The following is a 25136-nucleotide window of genomic DNA, read 5'->3' on the forward strand; positions in this document are numbered from 1 at the left end:
TGCCCCCATTTGATGTGCCATATAGCATCCATTGTACTATCTTTGGCATTCTGTTGGTCCCCTTCCAAGCATAGAATCAGGCGCTGCTAATAAATATGTGGGATACTGCTGCTGTTTTAAATACTTTTAATGTGTTATTTATATTTATATTATGTATTGTTGTATACTGTTGTTGCCTTTTTGCCTTACTGTACACTTCTCAGAGCCCTTCTGGGGTTCGGTGGTATACGAAAACTAATAAATAATAATAATACCCTAAGCAATCAGAAGGTATAATAATGGGCAGGGACACAACATGAGATAATGGGTTAAACTAGAAACAGTTAATTTATAGTGTGTTGTGGATTTTCTGGGTTGTTAATTTACACATTATCTTAATAGCCACTTGACTATCTTATTTGCGCAACCCTAAGACCACGTCATTTAAACAAATGACAGTTGAAAGTTAAACAGAATATGCCAACAGGGAGCAACAGGGAAAATGGAACCTTGGAAACTTACTGTGAAGGTTCTACTCTGAGCTGAGGGCATCTTAGAACTTGGGTTATTCGCGCTGCTGCTTAGAGAAGCGGGACCAAAACTACCACTTCCTGTCCCCTACTGGGAACTCATGGATCTGTTTTAAGACTTTCTGAGCTAACAATTAGAACACTAAGAAAAGCACAACAACATAGAACAGGAACAGGTGAAAACATTGTTGTAACAAGAAGGTGTTAAGCAAGTAGACTGGAAACAGTTGCAAGTAACAAATCTAGTTCTCTCTTCTTGGAGTGTTCAAATGTTTAACTCATAATTACAGCATAATGTTGATCTTTTGATTTCTGTAAGTATCCATGAGTCATCACATTATTGAATCCGTCTCCACTCTTCAGGTGGGCAAGTTGCCCTCCTAGCCTCAGACAGACGGAATCTTCATGCTAAGGTTCCAAGATTCTGTTCTTGCTTTGAGGGGGGATTGGCATCTTAGAGCTTGGGACTTCTAATAGCAGCATCCCTGAGTCTTGGTGGGAATTTGGTCTTGTCCACCACATGCTGAAGAACCTGGTGTTAAAAGGACATGTCAGCTGAAGAGAAGGAATTAAATATATTGTCAAAGGTTTTCATGGTTGGAATCAAATGGCTGTTGTGGGTTTTCCAGGTTTTGTGACTGTGGTCTGGTAGTTTTTGCTCTTAATGTTTTACCCATCTATGGATGGCATCTTCAGAGGCATGTTACGGTAAGATGCGTTCCTGTGTCATATGTGCCTTGGCTGATGTGTTTGTTGATGTGTACCTTGGCTGAGATGTTGTCTATCCTGACAATAACATTCCAGTGCTGATTAAAGGTTGGAAGTGCAGGAGCACCAGCCTGATGGCTCAAAGTTCCAGGACACTGATATTCAATTCCTTTTTCTGTTTCAACCTGACTTCTTGGGCTGAGTAGTTTTACAGAGATACTTCCCAGTTGGACAGACTAGTGTCTGTGAAAATTTGTATCGTGTTCTTCTGGATATAAGAAAGGCCTAAGAACATTGAATCAAAAATGGGAGAAGGAAGGTTTTCTAGATACTGGGAAAACTGAAAATTTAATAGACAGTTGGAAAAATATAAAGATTGAGAACTATATGGAGTTGGAAAGAAAAGTGATATTGAAATGGTATAGAACACCAAAACAACTAGCATATATGATTAAAGGACTTAGTCCTAAATGCTGGCACTGCGGAGACGAGGAGGCATATTATTGTCATATGTGGACAGAATGTATAGAAGTGAAAAAATTTTGGACAACCATAATGTTATATATTGAGAAACTGGTGAAGATTAATATTGGGATAAATAATGATTTAATGTTCATGGGTGTAATGGAGGATAGAAGGGTAGATAAAAATATAGCTATATGTATAAAATAATGATCAAAGCAGCACATGCAACAATAGCTTTAGGCTGGAAAGAAAAGAAAAAATGGACAATCCAGAAATGGTTGGAATATATCTGGGAACAAGTGACACTGGACATTTTCGATATAACAATAAAAAATAAACTGTGGCAAGATAAACAGAGCGAAATTTTGAAGATATGGTCAATATATGCGGACCGGATGAAAGAAACTGGAGTCAATGAGGAGATATGGGAGAAGAGATTACAAAGAATGAACTTACTGCTGTTTGTTTGATAAAACTATGAAGAAAATACAGGGGGGAGGGGAAAAGGGGGAAAATGTATTGTTTGAAAACGAATGAAGAATATTAATATAAAATGGAATATTCAAATGATACAATAATTTTTTTAAAAAAAATATAAGAAAGGTCTTGGGTCAAGTAACTAGTAGGTGTCCATCATATCATGCTTTTCCTGATTGATGTTGTGAGGGTCAGCTGCTTTTCCCTTTTGTGGACAATTTCCAACTGATGGGGGCAAAGGAACCACTGAAAAGGTTTGCCCATGGTACTAAGTCCATGCACGAAAGCATGAGTCCTTGTAAGCAAGTTGTAAGTTTCTGAGATTTGGCTGTGGGCAGTTTCCTGGCCAGATCTGATAACTTGTATGCTTTCTCCTTTAGAAGGAACAACATGTCTTTGGGGGAATCTATGATAACCCTAGATGTTGGAGCCTCTGATTCAGGGATAAGTTATTTTTGTCTATTCTCCTTCTCAAAATGTGGACAACATACAGCTCCAGTTCTCAACCCTCAGCTCCTGTATGGATGGGGTGGAGGTTTGGGGATGGGATGTAAAGATCCTGGAAAATCTAGAGATAATTCAAAACATCTTTACAAGGAAAATTCTTTGTCTCCCCCAAGGAATCCTGGCCACCCGTTTAAGGATAGAAGAAGGATTAACATCCATTTCTATGAGGGCATATCTATTAAAACATTACATTAAGCTTGAAAATATCTCAGATACACACTTGGCATGAGCAGAAAGGAAAAATCAGTAAAATTCAGGTTTGGGTTATAATAGCTTCAAAATGATCAGTAAAGCCAATATAACCCGAATACCAGGATTAGTAACCCATAGTCAGGTTTCCCAAAAAAACTATGTAGCCTTTGAACATTTTTGGGGTACCCTGAAGAGGGGTATTTTTCAAGCTAAAGGTGCTAAACATGCAGCGTGGCTGCGGTGGACTCTCCTGAAAAAAGCACCCAAGTTTGGTGAACTTTGGTTCAGAGGGTTCGATCCTGTGGGGACACCCCCTTTGGGAGTCTACAAGACAGTTCCTTGCAGTTTTCTTTCACATAGTTATCCATGCAATTAAACCTTCATACCCACACCTCAAACTTTTTTTCTGAGGAGAGTCGCCAGCAGTTGTGCTGCAAAATGTGGTGCCCCTAGTTAGAAGAACACCCCCAGCAGAGTCCCCCCATCTTCAGCACAATGCAACTGAGGCAAAACAGCAAGCGCCCCCCATCCTCTCACTGTGATTACATTACTGTGTGTTATGTACTATCTATTTGCTATATACATTTTCCTTCTCTTACTGAATTGCTTTCTACCTTTGTAATACCATTTTCTGCTTTGAGATAGGTGTATTGATTTTTTGCTCCATTTCAAATTGATATCATCCTAGTTTTATTGCATTGTTTATTAGGGTTTCGTTTGATTGCACTGATTTATACTGTGCAATATGTTTTGAGTCTCAATGAGAAAGGTGCATAAAGGAAATAAAACAAATACATAAAATGCACAGGAACAGACTATGAGTAGGATTCTTTTCTAAGTGAACACACACATATCAAGCAACAGTGGCATGATCCCTGAGCTGCCTGATCCTTCCCAGCAACTTTCCGTCTTCAGAGCAAAAACCACAACTCTCCCCTGTGAATAAGATTCCTGTGGGGGTCACATAAATTAGCAAAAGATTTGTTCTCACTTATCTATGGGCCTAAATTATTACTATTTGTCTCCTGTCCTGTCAAAAATAATTTGCCAGCAATAAGAGTTTTTCAGGACTACTGTGGGACATTATGCTGTTCTCTCTGTCTTTTTCTTTGTTTTGTTCAGAGTCTGGTGCAACATGATTTTTACCCCTTTATTACTTAATCTCTCTCTTTCCCTCCCTCCCTATTCCAACATAATTCTACTTCACTGCTTGCAGCCTTGGTATTCTGTTTAGACAAGTGCTTAGAGAGCTCACAGTTGGAAATATTTATGGCAGGATTCACAATTTTCCCCTCATTTCTTTCCTTTTCCCTTTACATAGTGAATTTACACTTGACAAATTTCACACCACCCCCTAGTGCTGATTGGAGGGGAATGACAAATGATTGATGGAGCACTGCCCCTTTTGCCCCGCCGTGGCTGCAGGCCTGGCTGATGGTGTGTCAGGGTCCAGGTTTCTGAAAGTGAAGTTAAAAAAAGGGAAGAACCATTACAGTAATGGTTTATATCAAGTTTCCAGATAATTAAAGAATATATATATCTTTCAAGGAAGAGAGATTTAAAGATGGTCCCTACCTCACTGTGTAATGGAGAAGTATTTTGAGGAGTGTGGAAATTCCTGTGGTCTTCTAAATGTTTCCTGAAAAATCACACATTAAAATTATGTCTTTCAACTATTTTAAGTTTCAAGTGGTGCAACATAAATCCCTGATTAAATTTACAAATAAATTCTCAAACCTACCCGGTACTTCATTGTCAACTCGAGTTTCCTTCTGCCCTTTCCCAAGATCTTCTTTTCTCCTGTCCCCAACTCAAAAAGGTACAATGTTAGGTGGGTACCAGGAAATTGTGACTGCAGACTTTGCTACCTGTGGAACTCCTCTGGGTTAGAATCACAGTGTTGGAAGAGACCCTAAGGGCCATCAAGTCCAACCCCCTGTAATGCACGAACACTATACTCAAAGCACTCCTGACAGATGGCCATCCAGCCTGTTTAAAAACCTCCAAAGAAGGAGACTCCACCACACTCCTAGGTAGTACATTCCACTGTCAAACAGCCCTTAGGAAGTTTTTCCTGATTAGATGAAATCTCTTTTCCTTCACCTTGAACTCATTACTCCTGGTCCTAGTCTCTGGAACAGCAGAAAAGAAGCTCGCTCCCTCACCAACATGACATCCCTTCAAATATCTAAACATGGCTATCATGTCACCTCTTAACCTTCTCTTCACCAAACTAAACATACTAAGCTCTCTTAGTCTCTCCTTGTAGGGCATGGATTCCAGACCTTTTACCATTTTGGGTTGCCCCCCTCTGGACCCATTCCATATCCTTCCTGAACTGCAGTGCCCAGAACTGCACACAACATTCCAGGTGAGATCTAACCAATGCAGAATAGAGAGGTACAATTACATCCCTCGATCTAGACTAGAAGTTGTTCGAGGTACAATTACATCCCTCAAACAACTTCTATTGATACAGCCCAGAATTCCATTGGCTGCTGACTCATGTTCAGTTCAGTTTGTGGTCTACTAAGACTCCCAGATCCCTTTTGCATGCAGTGTTGTCAAGCTAGGTGGTACCCATCCTGTATCTGTGGAGTTCATTTTTTCAGCCTCTGTGTAAGTCATCTGCAAATTTGATTAGCATGGCTTCTATTCCATTATCCAAGTCATTGATAAAAATATTGAATAGCACTGGGCCCAGGACAGAACCCTGTGGCACCCCACTTCTCTACAGGATGTAGATGAGCCATTGATGAGCACCCTTTGAATTCTGTCAGTCACCCAATTACAAATCCATCTAATAGTAACATTGTCTGGTCCACATTTCACTAGCTTACTTGCGAGAATATTATGGGGCACCTTGTCAAAAGCTTTACTAAAATCAAGGTATTCTATGTCAACAGCATTCCCTTCATCTACCAAGCTTGTCACTCTATCAAAAAAAGAGATTAGTCTGGCATGACTTGTTTTTCAGAAACCCATGCTGACTTTTTGTGATCACAGTATTCCCTTCTAAGTGCTGGCAAACCATCTGTTTAATGATCTGCTCTAGAATCTTCCCTGGTATTGATGTCAGGCTGACTGGACGGTAATTATTAGGGTCCTCCTTTTTCTCCTCTTTGAAGATGGGGACAACGTTATCCCTCCTCCAGTCCACTGGGACGTCTCCTGTTCTCCAGGAATTCTCAAAGATTATATCAAGTGGTTCTGAGATGACTTCTGCTAGTTCTTATAATACCCTGGGATGTAGCTCATCAGGGTCTGGATATTTGAATTCGTTTAAAGTAGCCAGGTGTTCCTTTTTATTTATTCTGGGATGAATTTCTCCTACTGTATTTTCTGTTTCATTTTTCCCTGGATGAGCACCATTTCCTTTTTTTGGAAAAGACTGAGGCAAGGAAGGTGTTGAGTAGTTCCGCCTTTTCTCCATCCCCTATTAGCATATTGCCATCTTCTCCATGCAGTGACTCTAGCCTATCTTTTTTTCTTCCTTTTGCTATGGACATAACCAAAAAAGCCTTTTTTGGTTTTTTTTTTTTACCTCTCTGGCAAGCCTCAGCTCATTGTGAGCTTTAGCTTTTCTGACTTTCTCCCTACACATCCTGGTTATTTGTCTGAATTCCTCTTTGGTGATTTCCCCCCTTTTTCATTTCTTGTACATGTCCTTTTCAAATCTTAGCTCAGTTGAAAGTTCTTGAGACAGCCATCCTAGTTTCCTTAGACACCTCTCATTTTTCCTCCTCATTGGAACTGTTTGAAATTGTGCCCTCAAGATCTCACTTTTAAGACATTCCCAGCCAAATGCACTCCCTTTTCTTTTAGTATTTTTGACTACGGGATCGCACCCATTAGATTCCTAGGCTTACTGAAATCCAAAGCTTACTGAGAGCCAGCGTAGTGTAGTGGTTAAGAGCAGGTGTACTCTAATTTAGGAAACCGGGTTTGATTCCCCACTCTGCCACTTGAGCTGTGGAGGCTTATCTGGTGAACGAGATTAGCTTGTGCCCTCCAACACAAACTAGCTGGGTGACCTTGGGCTAGTCATGGCTCTTCGGAGCTCTTTCAGCCCCACCTACCTCACAGGGGTAGTTGTGAGGGGGGAAGGGAAAGGAGATTGTAAGCCCCATTGAGTCTCCTTACAGGACAGAAAGGGGGCGAGGATATAAATGCCAAATCTAGAATGTGTGTATGACTCCCTTAGCATTCCCTTTCCACTGTATAACAAACTCCAGGAGAACATGATCACTGCCACCTAAGGATCCTACCACTTCCACTCCACTAATCAGGTCATCGTTAGGAGCAAATCTAAAATAGCCATTCCCCTTGTTGCTTCTTCCACCTTCTGGACCATGAAATTGTCTGCAAGGCAAGTGAGAAATTTGTTGGACCTGAGTGTCATAGAAGAGTTTGACTCCCAACAAATATCTGGATAATTGAAATCTCCCATGACAACTAATTCTTTCCTTTCTGAAAGTGGAGTAATCTGTTTCAAGAATGCATCATACATCTCTTCAGACTGGCATCCCAAAAATGCATCATACATCTCTTCAGACTATCATAGACCCCCACAATGAGATCAGTGCTGTTTCTCTCCTCCTTAATTTTTACCCAAATGCTCTCAACCTGGCTTGCAGTATTTAAGACATGGACCTGCTCACAGTTGTAATAATCTTTTACATATAATACCACTCTGCCTCCTTTCCTATTTGATCTGTTTCTCTGAAATAGGTTATACCCTTCAACTCTTATATTCCAATCATAACACTCACCCCACCAGGTTTCAGTGATACCTATTATATCATATTCGTTTTGCTGTGTTAAGAGGCTCAGTTCATCTTGTTTATTTCCCATGATCTGTGCATTGGTGCATATTGAAGGCCATGGTGCATTTCCTCTGGCTGCTTCTTTAAGCCCCCCCCCCCCCCTTGTTGGCTTCTTGACCTATTCGCTCAGTTCTCTCTGTAACCTTTGGACTATCATCACTATCACTTGATGAACTCCTGTCTGCTTGAATACTGTCTTCTTCCTCCACATAACTCAGTTTAAAGCCCTCTGATCAGGTTTGTGAACCTCCTGGCAAAGATGTTTCTACCTACAGGCATGAGGTGCAACCCATCCCTTGCCAGCAGTCTCTCTTCATGCAACCACAGACCATGGTCCAGGAACCCAAATTGTTCCTGGCGGCACCACTTGCAAAAACAGTTGTTCACCTCCACTATTCTTCTTTCTCCTTCATGGGTTCAATTATACCACCTCGTAGGGCTCTGGAAGGTACTTCCTCGCCATTGCAGCTGCTGTCTCCTCTCTTGTGTGCCTCAAAGGGCTGCTGGGCTATGAAGGCACCAAGGAGGGAGATGGTGGAGGCATCTCCCCACCTAGTTCCTCCAGTATCCTTTGAGTCCTCAGGGTGAAGAGTTCCACAGAGGGGATGTACCCTTCCTTAGAGCACACCCCCAAAACAGCTCAGCCTCTTCCTCTTGCTGCTGAGCAAAATGTCTGAACATTAACATCCTGAGGAGGAGGAGCCTGTGAAGAAGGCCTCTGCACAGTGCCACCACCTATTACCTCTGCAGGTGGATCTGCTCCAGCAGCTGCCTCAGCAGCTAAGAGTGTCTTGCAAGGGACTTTCATTGCACCACTACAGGCAGACAACAGGGGGGCAGAAGGCAGCTGTGGAGTAGGTCTCCTCACAGGTTGCAGCCCTACCCCTCCACTCCTCTAGTTTTCTCCTTCGTTTTCTCCCCAAAACCCTGCTGAGTTCCTCCTGCCATTCATGGTTGCCCTGGGTCAAACTCTGGCTAGCTAAGATGGGGAAGTTAAATGCCCTAGTTAACTGACCTGAATTGCAACCTAACAGACCCTGACAGCTTTTTAGAAACCCTCTCCCAGGAAAACTTAATTTTTCTTGTATATTAAGTGGCAAACTAAACTAAAGCTCAACTGCTAAATTAAATTCTAAGAACCTCTAACCCTAACATGGCCTTACAGCTATTTGAATCTACCAAATCAAAAAGCTATGGTTGATTTGGAGAATCAAGAAAAAGTAACTACCGGTAAATGAAACTCTACCTTCCTGAGAAGAATCACAACACAAAACAGAATCCCACTCCACAAACTTTATAAATGAATGTGGGATAACCCACAGGTTACAGCAACAATAACAGCAAACCCACCCAAAAGCAAAAAACATCAGTAAAGCAACAATGGGGGTGGGAGAAATCAACTGTGATATTTTAAAATTGCACCACAAACCTGGTAACAATGACCAGCCTAAAGCAAAACTCTGCAAACATACACAGCAAATTAACTTCTAACAACCCACCTCCAGGCCCAATCAAGCAGTCAAACAAACAGCAGTTAAAAATTAAAACAAGGTAATTATTTTTAAAATATTAACCCAGTTGAGTCACACCCTTCAATGACTTCTCCATGCAGACTGATAGGAAGGAATCCAATGGGCAGGTGATCCAGCGAAGACAAGTGCTTCAAAGATCAGACAGAGGGAGGACAAGCTCAAGAGCCAAAAGCAAATCTTGAACTCTCTCTCAACCTCACTCTAAAACAGAATGGGCTGCTCAGGACCCAGCATTACAATTTATACTCTCTGACCAGGCACCAAAAAAACTTGAAAGTATCCCTGGGGAATAAAAACCTTCTTTGATTCTTTGATTCAGCCTCCATGCTGAAACCCCACTGGCCCCTAGGAACTTTCTTTCCCCTTCTCTCTGCAAAAGTTCTAACTCTGCAAAGAGTTCAGCTCCTTGCAAAAATGCACAGCAAACATTAGAGAACCTCCAGTGAGCTTTCCCATTTGCCAGTAAGAATAGTTCATTGTCAGAGGCGTAGCGGGGGGGGGGAGTGGGGAAGCACCTGGTACACCAGTGTGTCTTCCACCCCTGCCCCAGAATGCCCCTACCATGCCCCCGGAATGTGTTGCGACCCCCCCGCTTCCTTGGAGCTACGCCTCTCCTCACTGTTGCTCTGGCAACCATATACAGGGCAGGAAAAGGATAAGGACCATCCAGCTATGGTCTTCTGCAGCATATGGCAACGCAGGATGGGTTGGGAGCCTTTTTACATCTCTCTATAGAGTCTAGAGTTGTCCAGGAAGCCCAAAAGACACAACCAAGGTAAATGGGACTGACTTATCCCCCAAGTTTTTCCTTTTGGGGGAGTGAGGGTTTCTTGGGCCTACTGTGGGAATTAGGCCTTCAGATAGCTGAATCTCAAAATACCTGAATATTTATTTGGGTATTTCAGGTTTCTTAGTAATCAGCTTGGCTTTTCCATGCAGTTTTGCTATTTGGCTGAAAAAATCCTTTAGCAAATCACCAAACCTAATACACACTCGGCCAAATATGGTTTTGTTTCTATTGGGAAGGGAATCAATGGGTGCACCTGCTGACTCCTACATTACAAGTATATTCTTTACTGTCAATTCAGTTGGTAAAATGGGGTACAAATAATGTTTGTAAATAGCTTCTAGAGAAAGATGTATCCTGTGATATTGAATCAATTCATCTTTCAAAATTCTCATTATGGTATACATATCACAAACACACTATATTTCTTTCTTATTACTTAACAGACCTTACAAATCAAGTTCTAAGAAACCACAAGATTTCACACCATGCCCTCTACATTTTTGCAAAGAAGATTTAATAAAGTCTCTATGGATTTGAGGTTTTGTCCACAATATCCTAATCAGATCGAGCACCTTATCCACTATATCTTATACTGTCTTGGCCCCGGCCTGCTGAAATGCTCTCCTGAACCTCTGTAAGTTCTGCAGGGCCTGTTAAGAGGAAACTATTCTGCCAGGCCTATGGTCAAGGACAGCCACTGCATGTTTCATCGTATCTAGCCTCCCTGTCTCTGTTTTGATTCCTTTTCCCTTCCCTTTCCCCAATTCTCTTCCCATTTGTCCTCATTCTCCCTAATGAGAATTATTTTATGGTGCCACTGAAGAATGTAAATTTACTGGGTTTTTAATTGATCTTTCTGTATGTTGACCTGAGCCCATTTTGGAGAAGGGTGGAATGTAAATTTAAAAAAACAAAATAAAATAAACAAAAGGCTCCAAGAGGGTAGAAAGAGAAGGAAAGCATTGTGCAGTGTAGATCTCAACTATTAGTAGTTCAAGATGAAAGGAAACAAGAAAGAAACGAGACTGCAGAGAGCTCTCTCTAGACTTCTCTTCCTAGCAAGGCAGGGCTAAAACGGATCCACAAGTTCCCTGGAGGGGGAGAGGAAAGGGAAGTTTTGGTCCTGCCTCCCTTAGAAGCCAGTGGGAACAACCAACATTCTAAAACAGTGGTTCTCAACCTGGGGGTCGCGACCCCTTTGGGGTCGCACGACCCTTTCACAGGGGTCGCCTAAGACCATCAGAAAACGGTCTTTTTATATTTTATATATACCAATTTTATGGTTGGGGGTCACCACAATGTGAGGAACTGTATTAAAGGGTCGCGGCATTAGGAAGGCTGAGAGCCACTGTTCTAAAATGTCCTCCTACCTTGGAGTGAGAAAACTGGCTTTCTGATTCTGATAGCTTATTATGGGAAAAATAAGGCCACATTGGGCTACATAAACTATTGACATAGATTAATTTCAAAAGGCTGCAACAGCTGGCAGGAAAACCACCAGACTCTGTTTTGTGAACAAACACACCTTTGTTCACAGAGTTTTGTTCATAGAGAGACAGCATTATGTAGTGGTTAGAATGTTGGCTATGATCTGGAAGATCCTGGTTCAAATCCCCACTCTGTCATGGGAATTTACTGCTTGACTCTGTGCAGTTGCATACAGCAGTGGCATAATGGTTAAGAGGAAGTGTACTCTGATCTGGAGGAACTGGGTTTGATTCCCTGCTTTGCAGCCCGAGCTGTGGAGGCTTATCTGGGGAATTCAGATTAGCCTATACACTCCAACACATGCCAGCTGGGTGACCTTGGGCTAGTCACAGTTCTTCTGAGCTCTCTCAGCCCCACCCACCTCACAGGGTGTTTGTTGTGAGGGGGAGGGAAAGGAGTTTGTAAGCCCCTTTGAGTCTCCTACAGGAGAGAAAGGGGGATATAAATCCAACTCTTCTTCTTCTTCAGCCTAACCTACCTCACACTATTGTTGTGAGGATAAAATGGAGGAGAGGAGAATGAGGTAAGTCCCTGTGGGGCCCCAATGGGGGAAAAGATGGGGTATAAACAAAGTAAATGAATAATAAATTATAAACTAACTCAGGTCCAACTATAGTCACTTCACATAATTCAAGATGCCACTCTGACGTAGACCGTAACCATCTGTTTGTTTTGTACTTTGAACATCTTTTGTCAAATGAAAACAGACAGGTGTATTTTGAGAAATCAGGACAAATGCAGGCCAACATATGTGGCAGCCAAAGAGACTTGGGAAAAAAGATTTCAAACTATAGAACTCACATGAGAAACCAAAAATACATATTAAAACATTACCAATTTAATAAACAAAAAAAGTGTGAGATCTAATTTAGACCTGAATATTAGAGCAGAATGCATTCTTGCTTGTGACTTCATAAAGGGTTGCCAGACATCTCCGTTGGTTTGCCAGCTACAGATCATGCAGAGGTGCACTCTGCAGTTCCAGAATGACAACAATCAAGAAAAGAGAGAGGCCTAGTGCAGAAGCATTGATGCTGGCCATGCAGAAATAACCTCTTTGGCATTATAGACTGATAGAGACCTCTACATGGGTGTGGTGCAATGCTTGCGCTGTACGAAGCAGGCCCTTCTATCCTTGAATGCCCCTAAGCAGCCAGGTATGATACACCCCCTTTCCTTTTGGTATGGCATCTCTTCTCATCGGTTAGAATCTGTTGGCAGCTTTATTACACACCCACACCACATAATTCACTGGAGAAGATTATTTTCCTTTAAACAGTTGTTATTTTCCACCACCATAGGGTAGGGGGAGATTAGTGCCAATTGCTCGATGCTATTTTAAAGTATCAAAATCATTTCACAAGAAACAATTTCACTTTATTATCAACTTATCTGAAGAACAGTTTAAGATATAAAGGTATTCCAAGCAAGAAAACGAGCTGTAATTTGATTATGTTTCTTAATGTACTTAATATACTTTCTTACAGTGAGCCATATTTAACATGCCAGTTTCAACTGATAAGAATGCAGTAACATCATAGTCCTCCCATGCAGTTAAGAGGCACCCATGTACATCAGTGAGAGAAAACCTATTGGAAGAAGTGGAAAAGGAGCTCACTAAATAAGGTTTTCTCACCCCAGGAACCAACCCTATTCCAAATTGAATAGTGTCTCTCAGGTGTCCAAACATCCGCTGCATATATTGATAGATACTCTTTTAACTATTCTGACGGAACAAGAGATCATGTAATTAATTCTTTCATGATCTTGCCATTCTTTAATCTTTGTTCTTTCATATTTTTCAGGTTACTGGCCTCTGGGTGAGGCTCAAATTGTAATGAAGGCCAACAACCAGCTAAAGATCTGGCAGCTGTGAAATCTACAACAACAACAACAACAACAATCCCTGCTGGGATCCGCACGAATACTACGCCGATACAGTACAACTTCCTAGGCCTCTGGGTGAGGCTCGAATTGTAATGAAGGCCAACAACCAGCTAAAGATCTGGCAGCTGTGAAATCTACAACAACAACAACAACAACAACTGTAATAATAATTTGTGCCACAATCTATTCTCTTGAGACTCATTCCAAAGCAAATGTGAACCAGAATTTGAGACACATGGCTACATAAATTTTTAGACATTCACAACTGGTTAGACATGGCACCACTGTAGAACTATAGTGATCACCTGCAGCTGGATTTTACTGTTTGAACACACTAATCTAATGCAAATAATGGCTGTAGCTCAACAGCTGTTATCATATCCAGTAATGTGTATGTGTATACCCTTTTTAGGATAAAGATAACAGGAAATGTGTGAATTTATCTGCCATTTCCCGGACCATCTTTGTTCCAGAATATTCCGCTTGGGTCCTAGCGCCTACCTAGTTCTGTCCCCAAAGCACTAGGACCCAAGCAGAGCATTCTAGAACAAAGATGGTCCAGGAAATGGCGGATGAATTCACAAATTTCCTGTAATCTTTATCCTGAAAACAGTAGTATTGGTGAACAAAGGACTGGGTAGGGAATGCATAGAGTCAGGAAACACCATTGAAAAGCTCAGCATAACTACAGCTATTTTTAAAACAGCAGTAGGCCAGGTACTAGGATCCCTAATCTTCATATATTATTTACATTTGGAAAAAGAATAGCATGCTAAAAAGGCTGCAAATGTCTACACCACTGTCTCAATACTGAGCAGCTGCAGTTTTCACCATAATTATATATGCATTTCTACCTCATCTTTGTTTATACAGAAAAAAGAATAAGAGCATCTTCTCTTTTCACCAGTAGTATTTTGCCTAATTTCAGAGCAATGTTTCAGACATACAATGCTAATTTCTCTGACACAGCGTCAATATTTTGCTGATCATGTTTATTTTGTTACTTTCTTCTATTCCTTCTTGGTACCTATTGCCAAAATTCAGATGATTAGTCACGATTGAACAATACAATGAAAATGTCAGCTAAAGGGTTTGTGAGTTAATGAGCACAAAATTCTGTTTTGTTAAAAAAAATATCTGGCACCTGATTTAAAATTGGACAGCATTTTTACAAAGATGGAAAGACCCAGATGTCTAATAGTCACTGGTATCTAAAAACTGATCCTGCTTGCTGGCATCTGAGTGGCTGAAGAGGGGGGAAAGTTGGTTTTTCCATGTGTACTATTGTGTTTATAACCTTCCTTCTGTTGGAATAATAGCATGTGTGGGTACCAGGAGGGGACTGTTATATTTCCCTTTGAACTATGTGGTGATGCCTCTTTTTGTCTTTGGTGATATATCTCTGACTCCCTCTTTCTTTCTGTGCCTTTGCTTTCTCTCCATGGCTCATTCCGCACATGCAGAATAATGCACTTTCAAACTGCTTTCAGTGCTCCTTGAAGCTGTGCGGAATAGCAAAATCCACTTGCAAACAGTTGTGAAAGTGGTTTGAAAACACATTATTTTGCGTGTGCGGAAGGGGCCATTATGAGGCAAGATGCTTCATGGCAGCATGCCAGGACCACACCCATGATCTTATTCTTTCGCACTGGAGCAGCCTGAATAGCTGGCTACTTGTAATCGGGAACAGTATTATTCAAATTAAGTTTCTGCTTCTTCTACAACTACAGAATACATGTGAATATGAATAGGCTTCAATTAAATGTGTTTTTCAGTTACAATGTACTGAGGAGAGACAACTGCATGCGATTCTATCTTTTTCTGACTCTCATCCCTCTGCTCATTTCTGTGGCACCCATCAGGTCTGCATCGTTCTCTCTCTCTCTATGACAGAAGGGGAAGGTCATCAGGAAGTTGCCCAGTTCCCAGAATCCTCATGGCTCATTAGCTTCTGAGTCTTGTCCTATGTGGGTATGACCAGAGGCTCCCAGCTTTGAGAGGAATCGATTGTGGCAGGGATGCTAATGGCATTTCCCTCCAAAATATTTCTGTGCTTCATACTTGGCTGAGGCACGTAGCATGTTTGCTTGGCTCTCAGATTGTCATTGGCAGAGATGGATTAGACAGGGAGCTGCTACGTCAGATTCTTCCCTTCTGCTGCTGCTCATCTTTCCTGTGCTATTTTCCTGAATTGCCCGCTCGTGCTAGCCATATGGGAGCATAGCCCATGGGGAAAGAGTTAAACAACCCCTCCCACACAACTGCTGTTCCAAGCAATTTCAGAGCAAGATCCCGTAATATATCATCCATATACCATGTAGTTTTGTCCTGCATGCTAATGGCCCTTGAAGCAGAGGTAGTCAAGGATGATCCCGTCAAGGAACTGATATAATTGTAACTTAAGCGATCACTCAGACGGCAAATAGCAATTATTAAAAGCAACAATAATACTGAATTATTAATGGACATTCCTCATTTGTAACACATTTCACTGGAGGGAAGGCAGCCTAGTATAGGCAGATCTAAGAAGCTAAGCGGGGTTGGTACTTTGAAGGAAGATCATCAAGGAAAACTTGGCACAGGAAGGCAATGGCAAACTACTTCTGCTTCTCACTTGCCTTGAAAGACTCTTGCCAGACTCACAATAAGTCAGCTACAACTTGACGGAACTTTACATGCACATAACTCATTTCACAAGTAGCTGATGAATCACCTTGAATCTGCAAGTTCAGTAGCTTGCATTCTGATTCCAAAGGCAAACACTGAAGGAGACTGTGTGGTAGCATAATCAATATGGAACAGTATGTGAAGCAAATAAGGTCCAGCTCTATAAGCAATTTATATAGAAGGCCACCTATCTACCAAGTGACTGGACTAGCTTTGCTTGGGCAAGGTCAACTTATTACATACTGTAGTGGTACACTCAGAGACTAATACTAACAAATAATGTAGAATGACACCATCAAGGACCAGTTGTGTCAAGCTTTATAAGCACTAACTGGAGTGACTGAATTTTACTGTAAAGAAAAGAAGTCTGTGAAGCAAAGAAGTCATTATATCACTTTAATTTTAACATCTAAATAAAAGTAACAATGCTGCACATTAGATAACCTAGAAACAATTCAGCGTAGTTGTTATGTAATCACTCACTGAAACCTTTGGATCTTCTACTTTATGCAAGAGTTTTCAAACTAATATTTTATTAAGAACTACTGAAACAGAACACGTCATCTAACCTGAAATGAACTTGTGTTCCTTTGCTGTTATTCAAGTCAGTGACAATTTAGCATGCAGTTTGAGGAATTTCCAGTTCAACAGATTTTTAAAAGTATGCTTCAGAAGAACCTTCAGGTGACTTGCTCGGGAATTAGCCCCACTGAAATCAAATTGAGCAAACTGGATTAAAATCATGTTTACAAGATCGATTGGGGGGGGGGGGTCAAAACTCTCAAATGTGTAATTCATTCACAAACCCATCCAGCTTCTGCCAGAAATAAATCCCGAGGAAGCCTCATTATGATGCACACACACACCACACACACACACACTTCCTTTGACAACAACACTTCAAATCAGGGTCATAATCCAGGGCTACCTGCTTAGCAATCTCAGAGTCCCTAAAGGCTAGTATTGATGTTCTACATGAAACAACCTGAAGATGTTTTGAAGAACAAGGTAGAAGAACATGCCTATGACAAAAATGTAATTTTCTCCATTGTTTTCTATGCAAGTTCACAAACTACAGGTACCTCCAAAGCTGTGGTGGTGGTGGAGAGGAAGAGGAGAAGAAACAACTCTCTGGGGGGCCCTTCCGCACATGTAAAATAATGCGTTTTCAAACCAGTTTCACAACTGTTGGCAAGTGGATTTTGCCATTCCGCACAGCTTCAAAGAGCATTGAAAGCAGTTTGAAAGTGCATTATTCTGCATGTGCGGAATGAATGGGGTCTCCAGAGCCAGCATCCTGTTAGTCACAGGATGAAAACCATTGTTTTAGAGGAGAAGTCACCACTGAAAAAGTATAAAGTGGTGGATTATAAAATAATGGTGGAGTAATGCATTGCAGAGAAGAGGTGGATATGAAGGGATGTGGAAACTTTCATCGTACTTACGTGGTTGTTTTTTTTCAGTTTGTGCTATTAGTTCAATTCAGTTTAATCAAGGAAAATGTCCACAAAACCTTTAAGACTATATTAAGATACAAAATGAATCAATATAAAAAGATATACAAGACAACATATGTTTAAAATGTTCTCTATATGAAAATTAAATTGAAAATTGAAAAGTGTGTTAGAGGTGACAACACTTTGGTGCAAATACTCAGAATGCTGTTGAAATATATTTAGTCACAACTTCTGTGAACTTTCTCTTGTTAACTAAAATAATGTTAAAAGAGTAATCTGATGAAAAATAAGGGTAAATGTTGAAGATTTTGTAGTCCTTGGCTCCTTCATCAATCGAAAGGGAGACTGCAACCAAGTCAAGTCAGCCTTTATTGTTATATCAGCATAAAAGACAGACAAAAAAGTAATATCCATCTATAATATAATCGATCTTGACAATCAACCACAGTATTATAGAAGTCTTACTCTACATTTGTAAACGCATCACAATGGCAACACATAGAAATCTGGCTGCTGTCTCAGTTATATTATTGACATCATTATTTGTCAAGATTTTTGGTTGGCCTGACAAACATTTTTCTTTGCCAGAACAGGGGCTGCAACCAAAAAATCAGAAGAAGATAGGTGGCCCAATCCAAGATGCCAGGCCATCATGGATCCCATGCCTGCGGTAACTTGCTGCTCCCATAGGGGCCTCCCAGAGGTATGGAGAAGCTTGCAAAGCAAAAAAGCCACCCAGCCACCGAGAAACTCCTACTTGGCTTAGACTTATAGTACCTTTTTGGATGGTGTAAGTCTAAAGTCCCAGCCACCAGTGTAAGGCGGTGAATGGCTGGGAGGAAGCCATTCCTCCGGGCATCTCCCTCAGCCCTGCCCCTGCCCTGCCCCCAGTATGCCAGCAGCAGCAGTAGAGGCACTGGTGCTTCATCTGGTGCCACGTTCCACCACTGGGGAAGACTGCAGCAGCCACACACGGGCAGGATCGCATCTTCACTGAGGTAAATGCCCCGAGGATGGCAAATCTGTCAGAACAGCCACACACGGCTCCCATGGGTGGATTTGGCCCCGGGCCCCCAGTGTGGATGGGGCTCTGAGACTGAGAAGGGCAGCCATGAAGGAACTAGAAAAGACCTTTAAGTGTAAGCATGTGTTACTGGTGACCAAGGCAGTGACGTAGGTATAGATTTTTTAGGGGGGGGGGTTGGGGGCAAGGCCACACCCTCACCTACCCCTGGGGGTGTGGCCACACCTCCCCAAGCCATGCCCATGGACTCAGTGATTATAAAAAGCAGACTCCTGTGACCTGCCCCCCCCCCCGGCTGGGCTCCCCAGCTGGCAGCTGGCAGTCCCTTCTCTCTCCCCTCCAGGCAGAGGGGTAGCTAGGGAAAATGGAGCCCAGTGCAAAATCTGAGGTTTGCACTCCTCCCCCACGATGGGCGGCTGCTGTGACGCTGGAATCCACCCCCAAACAGCATCACTTTCAACGGTGTTTAAATTAGGGAGCCCAGATTCTCCTTTTAAATCCATTTTAAAGGGAGAATCTGGGGTCCCCAGTAAAAATAACATTGAAAATGATGGTGTTTTGGGGTGGATCCCCCCCCCCGAAACAGCATCACTTTCAACGTTTGAACTGGGGACCTCAGATTCTCACTTTAAATCCATGCCAAGGGGGTGGGTTTAAAAAGAGAATCTGGGGAAATTTGGGGGGTGCCTGCTGTCAGGGGTACAATTGTTAATCTAGCAGCACCAAACTTTCAGGGTACCTTTAAGAGACTCTCCTGATGATACCACCCAGGTTTGGTGAAGTTTGTTTCAGGGGGTCCAAATTTATGGACTCTCAAAGGTGTAGCCCCATCTCCGTAACTTTGGACCCCCTGAATGAAACTTCACCAAACCTGGGTGGTATCATCAGGAGTGTCACCTGACAATAGCCTGAAATTTTGGTGCTGTTAGCTTAAAAACTGCGCCCCCTGCAGGCCAAAAACAAAAAACCCACTTTAAAATGCAAAAACCCACAAACGGGGGGGGGGGGCAGAGCTTCGGACATGCAATGGGGAGGTTGAACCCGAGAAACACCCCCCCTTGCCTACGTCCCTGAAGGTCAAAACAATTTATACCATACGATTTCCCATTATTATAAATGGGTGTGAAAGCTACACAGTAAACAAAGCTGACAGGAAGAAAGCTGATCAACTTGAAATGTAGGCCATTTCTGCATGGGCCATTTAGACCGGTGTGGGGCCAGTACAAACACCGTTGTGTGGGAGATAGTGACGTTTCACCCCACAATGGCATTTTTCGGAAAATGCCAGCTTCCATTTGGTGCCGAGCGAACAGCACTGGTGGAATCTGCCATTTTCCCCACGCTGGCGTAGATCCCTCTTACCTTGTTCCCCAGCTGCTGTCACTTTGGAGAGGCCAGGGGACACGCCTCCTGGCCTCCGGCCCTGGAAGCATTGCCATGGCCACGGAGGGCGTGTCCCCTGGCCTCTCCACTGCGATGGCAGCTGGGAGACAAGGTAAGAGGGATCTGTGCCTGCGGGCCCATGCGAATGTGGGCCCGTGGGCTGCTGGGGCACTGGAGCCATTTGCAGGGCACTGTGCAAATGGCCCGGGGGGGGGGGGGGGGCACCGGCATCAACTATACACAGAAACTCTCTGGCGTCTTGGCTGCTGGGCTGGGAAGAGGGGCTGTAGCCTAACTTGTGAGTAAGCAGTGCTTACTTGTGAGTAATCAGTGCTCCACGGGGCGGGGTGCCAGGAGAGATTTTTGCTTCTGGGCGCCATTTGGCCCCCCCATATGCCTCTGCTGTATACCTCTGCCGGTGTACCTCTGCTTGTGAGGCCATCCAGAAACGGCCATAGTGTTGGAGGACAGCTTTATGGATACCATGGACTACCAGAAGATAAATATGTGGGTTCTAGTTCAAATAAAACCTGAACTCTTTCTAGAAGCTAAAATGACTAAACTGAAGTTATCATACTTTGGTCATATTATGAGAAGACAAGAGTCACTGGAAACAACAGTAATGCTAGGAAAAGGGGAAGGTGGTAGGAAAAGAGGAAGACCCAACTTGAAATGAATCAACTCACTCAAGGAAGGCATGGCCCTCAGTCTGCCAAACTGAAGCAAGGCTGTTAACATTTTGGATGATGTTAACTCATAGGTTCACTGTAAGTCAGAAACAACTTGACAGCACTTACACACAAGAATAAATGCCAGAAAGCTTTCAGCAAAAGAAGTAGGAGATTGACTCTAGTATGAGGGCTCCACATGTACACTGTCACGAGTCCTATGGGATCCCTGCAAACCTGCTATGAAGCTACTTGTGTGTGTGTGGGGAAGCGGTTTGCCTAAAAACCGTGGCACTGATTTTATTCTCATTTGGAGTCCAAGACTAAAAGTTAACCAAACCTCAATAAAAGAAGCTAAGGCTGATTCCGCACGGGCCAAAAACAGCAGTGTGAAAATGGTGTGAAAACAGTATAAACCCTTTTACACTGTTTTAAACCCTTTTACACCATTTTCACACCGTTTTCACACTGCTGTTTTTGGCCCATGTGGAATCAGCCTAAGATTGGTGGACAGACAAGTATTCAGATAACGATCAGCCTCTTGCAATCTATCATGCTTTCACGGGAAATTGCTTTCATTCATCTCTATTTTACACATTTCTGATATGACACTCAGGTTGAATCTTTTTAGGTTCTGTCAGACCAACATAGGACTTACAGGTCCTGCAAAGCCTGAGACTGTCACTGATTCTCTAATTTGTCATCTGCTATTGTAATCTGTGCCATCTGCTATTGAATGGCTCCAACTGATTCAGTTCTGGTTTAGTGCACAGTAGATCTAAAGGCTGCCTAGAAAATGATGTCAGATGATGAGAGTGGGTTGTAGGGGTCACATCCCTCCAGTCTTGCTTCACCTACAGTGACTCCCATTTTGCTTCCAGGCCCAGTTATAGGTGTCGGTATTAACCTTTAGAGCCTTTTAAGACTAGCATATCTTAAGGACTCCCTTAAGGACTGCCATATGAATCTAACTGACCACTGCAGTCATCTTCAGAAACCTGCTTTGAGTGCCACATCTATCTAAGGCTGGGCAATCCAAGAAAAGGCCTTCTCAGTCATGGCACCAAAGTTATGGAATTCCCTCCCCATAGAGATTCTCTACAGACCTAAATGCATTTCTTTTTTTAATGAAAAAGTTGATATTTCAGTTATCAGCTCATTATAATACTGAACTCGTTATAATACTGATATGTAGAAGAAAGTACTGTAAACAGAAAACACCCAGTATAGACAATGAGGAAATCCTAAATGTTATGTCCACCTTGTAATAACTATTCCTAACACCAACAACTCTTTGCCACCAAAAAGAACTGTTTGCCACAGTGATGCCCTTCCCCAAATTTACTCTGTTGAGAGGGGCTGATGACAAGGAGAGCTAATATGGAGGTGGCAAAGGACCCATTTTGAGGCCTGGATGCTTCTGTGGAATGTCCAAAGTTACCAGATAGCCTGAAAAATAGAACATCCAGTTCTCCTCTCCATTGATGGGAATGGACATTTTGAAGCAGTACCCAGGTTTTAGAGATAAGGCCTTTTCCTCCCATCAAAGTAAATTTCTGGGAAAGCAGGTGGAGCAATGACAAGGGAGACTATTTGGTGATTGAGTGCTAGGAAGCAGAAGGAAGAAAGCTACCATGCAGGACTTCAGCAGTGGCAAAGGCCTAATCGTTATACCCTGGATGTTCCAATGGCATACCAATTGTTATTGGGGAGCTTAAGCAATGGACTTCCAATGTTTTCCTTTTTCCTCTGGCTCCCAGTGGCAATAGAGGTGTATACAGGTGTATACAGGTGTATTTCAGAACTTTAAAATTAGGCCTTTGTCCCTGATTATGCCTTTCACAACAGTCCACTTTGCTGCCACTACTCTTCACTAGGGTAAGATTTGGGAAGTAGGGACTAGCTTGACTGACTAAGGATGAGTTGCCCTAATCTTTCTGAGCTTTTTCATGCAACCATAAACTCAAAAACCCTTCTCTTCAAGATCCAAAAAACTGAGCTAAATGTGAAATGAGCAAGACTGCAACTTGGTCTTAACTTTTAAATCAAATTATGTATGTAGCATCCTGGGAAAAACACCAGAACTATGTAATAAAAGTAATAATTTATCTTGTAGGCTACAGAACAATCCAATCAGAACTACTCACATCTATTTAATGGGGCTTAGTTGCAGGAAAGTGTTCTAAGGATTGCATCACAAGAATTCACTTCCTTGAGAGTAAGTCCCAATGATATCAATGGGATTTACTTCTCATTAAAAATTCCTAATGTCAGACTATATCCCTAAATAATTCTAGAAAATTTAAAAATTGTACAAGCTTGTCTAGAAAACCTCTTCTTAATATGAATGATGGTTTCTGGGTTTGTTTATGCTTCTGAGCTATCTGTCCCTCAAAACAAGCGGAAACGTAGGTTGTAAAGTTTGTGTATACCAAGCTGAAATGCATCAAAAGAGCATTCATACGGAGAGAAGATCCCTCCTTCCCCTCTAAGATTATCTCTTGCCTTCCATCATACAGTCTCTATTAACTTAAGCATGAAACTTTCAGCTAAGGAACCCATTGCATACAATCAGTGTATGCAGTGCTTCTTTATGATGATTTGTTTCTAAAGCTGTCAGGCATTTGGTTAGTTGTCAGTTTCCCTCATCTGGGGATTACGTTTCAACATTCCAAGCTAGTTCCTTCTCTGAATGGGTCCCCTGGCAATTCTAGCTCACCAAAGTGCAAGAAAACTCAGGAAGTCTCCTGAAGGGGATGGGGAAGGCTTAAGGTTTTAGCCTCCATAAGTGTACATTTATCAACATTATTATTTATTTATGTATTCTGTACTTATTACTTCCATATTCTGTCATTAAGACTGTAAGCCTTTTGGGATAAACACCATTGTTAACAAGGAGTAAAACAACACCAACACCCTCCCTGACTTCTTCTCGCTGCTTGTCAGCACGCATACCAAGGTGCCCAGGGGAAAGGGTAACGACTGTGCAGCGCTGGAGAGAAGCAGACACCCCGGGCTCAGCATCACCTCCCTATGTCCGGTTCCCATAGCAATCAGAGACACCGGTTGCCATGGCAACAACATCCTCCCTCCCAGATAGCATCAGCTCAAAGGTACCAACTAGGCTGCTGCCGGCTGCATCTGGAGGGGGAGGGTCTCTGTGTGTAGAGGGGGAACCGCTTTCACAAAAGGGAAAAGAGAAAGGCGCTCAGCCGTCGTCCCTAACCTCCTTTGTCGTTCTTCCTTCCCAACCACTCCCGCCGATGAAGTTGGACACTTTTCTCGAGTCTCTTTCTTTGTCAGCGCCTCCGCAGCGTACGCGCGCGCGCGCACCCCCCCCCCCCAACTCTCGGCCCCACCCCACGCCCCCCGGCCACTCTGGACTACCTTCAATACAGCAGATCCTCCACAGCCCGGAGTGGGTGAGGTCCCCTTTCACCTTCTTGGGCAGGCTCTGCGAGGTGTCGTCCGGGGTGGTCACGTTGGTGCCGTTGCAGATGTTGGCGCTCGAGTAGAGCCAGTAGTCGGTGCCGATGGCAATGGTCATGAGGCTGAAGGCAGCGAAGGCGCCCACCGTGGTCAGCAGCATCTGGACCCCCCGGTCGCACCACACCATGGTGCTTCATGCTCCACCCGACGGGCTCAGGGGGTGGCTGGAGGCAGGCGCAGCCCCGACCCGCTTATCCGCCGCCGCGCCCGAGTGGCAGCTTCCCCGCCTTCTCCCTCCTCTTGCCTCCCCTCGCCTCCCTCCTGCCATCCACAGCGAGGAAGCCAAGACATGGGCGGAGGGAGTGACAAAGGGAAGAAAAGGCGCGCTTCGAAAAAGAAGAGCCAGGAAAGTGAGACCTCCGCCGCCAGAGGCGAGGGGGAAACCCAGCCCCGAGCCCGTCCCGCCTAATCGCTCGGGCTGCGCGGCGTCGGAGCGCTCCTTCGCCTGGCCGCCGGCGCGCTCTCCAGCGTGCCAGGCGCACGGCCGCACACGCCTCACATCGCCCCTTCCCGCCGCCTGAAGTGCTGCTGAGGAGCGCGCCCCATGAAGGGGCTCTTGGGAGACAGTCTGAGTGGGTGCCCCGCCTCTCCCACACGGCCCCCCTGGGAAAGCCCCATGTGCGCGCCTCCCTCCCAGCAGCAGGCTTTGACTTGAAGGCGCCGGCGGAGCGAAAAGGAAACACCTCGCAGCGGGCGGGATTGTCTTGGAAAAGAACGGCGTCTGGAGAAGCGAGGAACAGGTAGCAGCCCCGTTTGGGTCAGTGACGCCTGTACCGACCCAGGGGCTCGAGAACGTTATTCTTAGGGAAGGAAAAGGTGCAACCAAAGTGCCCTATGTCCCCCTTCGCTCTCATGTGGTCATCATGAACGCACGCTATGGCTCGGCGCTGCTCGTTTCAAGTAGGAAGGCGCTTGTGCCCGAAGGATGAGGAGGTGTAGTCAGTGGCTGACCCGGGGTGTGAGTGGCGCTGCTCATTTCTATGCTTGCTGTGTGCATAAAGCGTATTGAAATAAAGATCAGGCTGGGACATTCTTGTGTGACGAGGGAATTTGGTTCAAAAAATGGT

The 25136-nt window shown here is 43.5% G+C and overlaps 1 protein-coding gene across 1 annotated transcript in view; it reads right to left on the reverse strand.

Moving 5' to 3' along the window:
- CACNG4 (calcium voltage-gated channel auxiliary subunit gamma 4) overlaps nt 1–24613 on the reverse strand; it is a 110473-nt gene extending 85860 nt beyond the window's left edge. The window contains exon 1 of the mRNA XM_048490040.1: nt 23968–24613. Coding sequence (XP_048345997.1) covers nt 23968–24196 — 229 coding nt within the window. The 5' untranslated portion in view covers nt 24197–24613. The remainder of the gene's footprint in view (nt 1–23967) is intronic.
- Nucleotides 24614–25136: the final 523 nt, after the last annotated feature.

This window comes from Sphaerodactylus townsendi, linkage group LG03 (assembly GCF_021028975.2).
Source record: "Sphaerodactylus townsendi isolate TG3544 linkage group LG03, MPM_Stown_v2.3, whole genome shotgun sequence".
Lineage (NCBI taxonomy): Eukaryota > Metazoa > Chordata > Lepidosauria > Squamata > Sphaerodactylidae > Sphaerodactylus > Sphaerodactylus townsendi.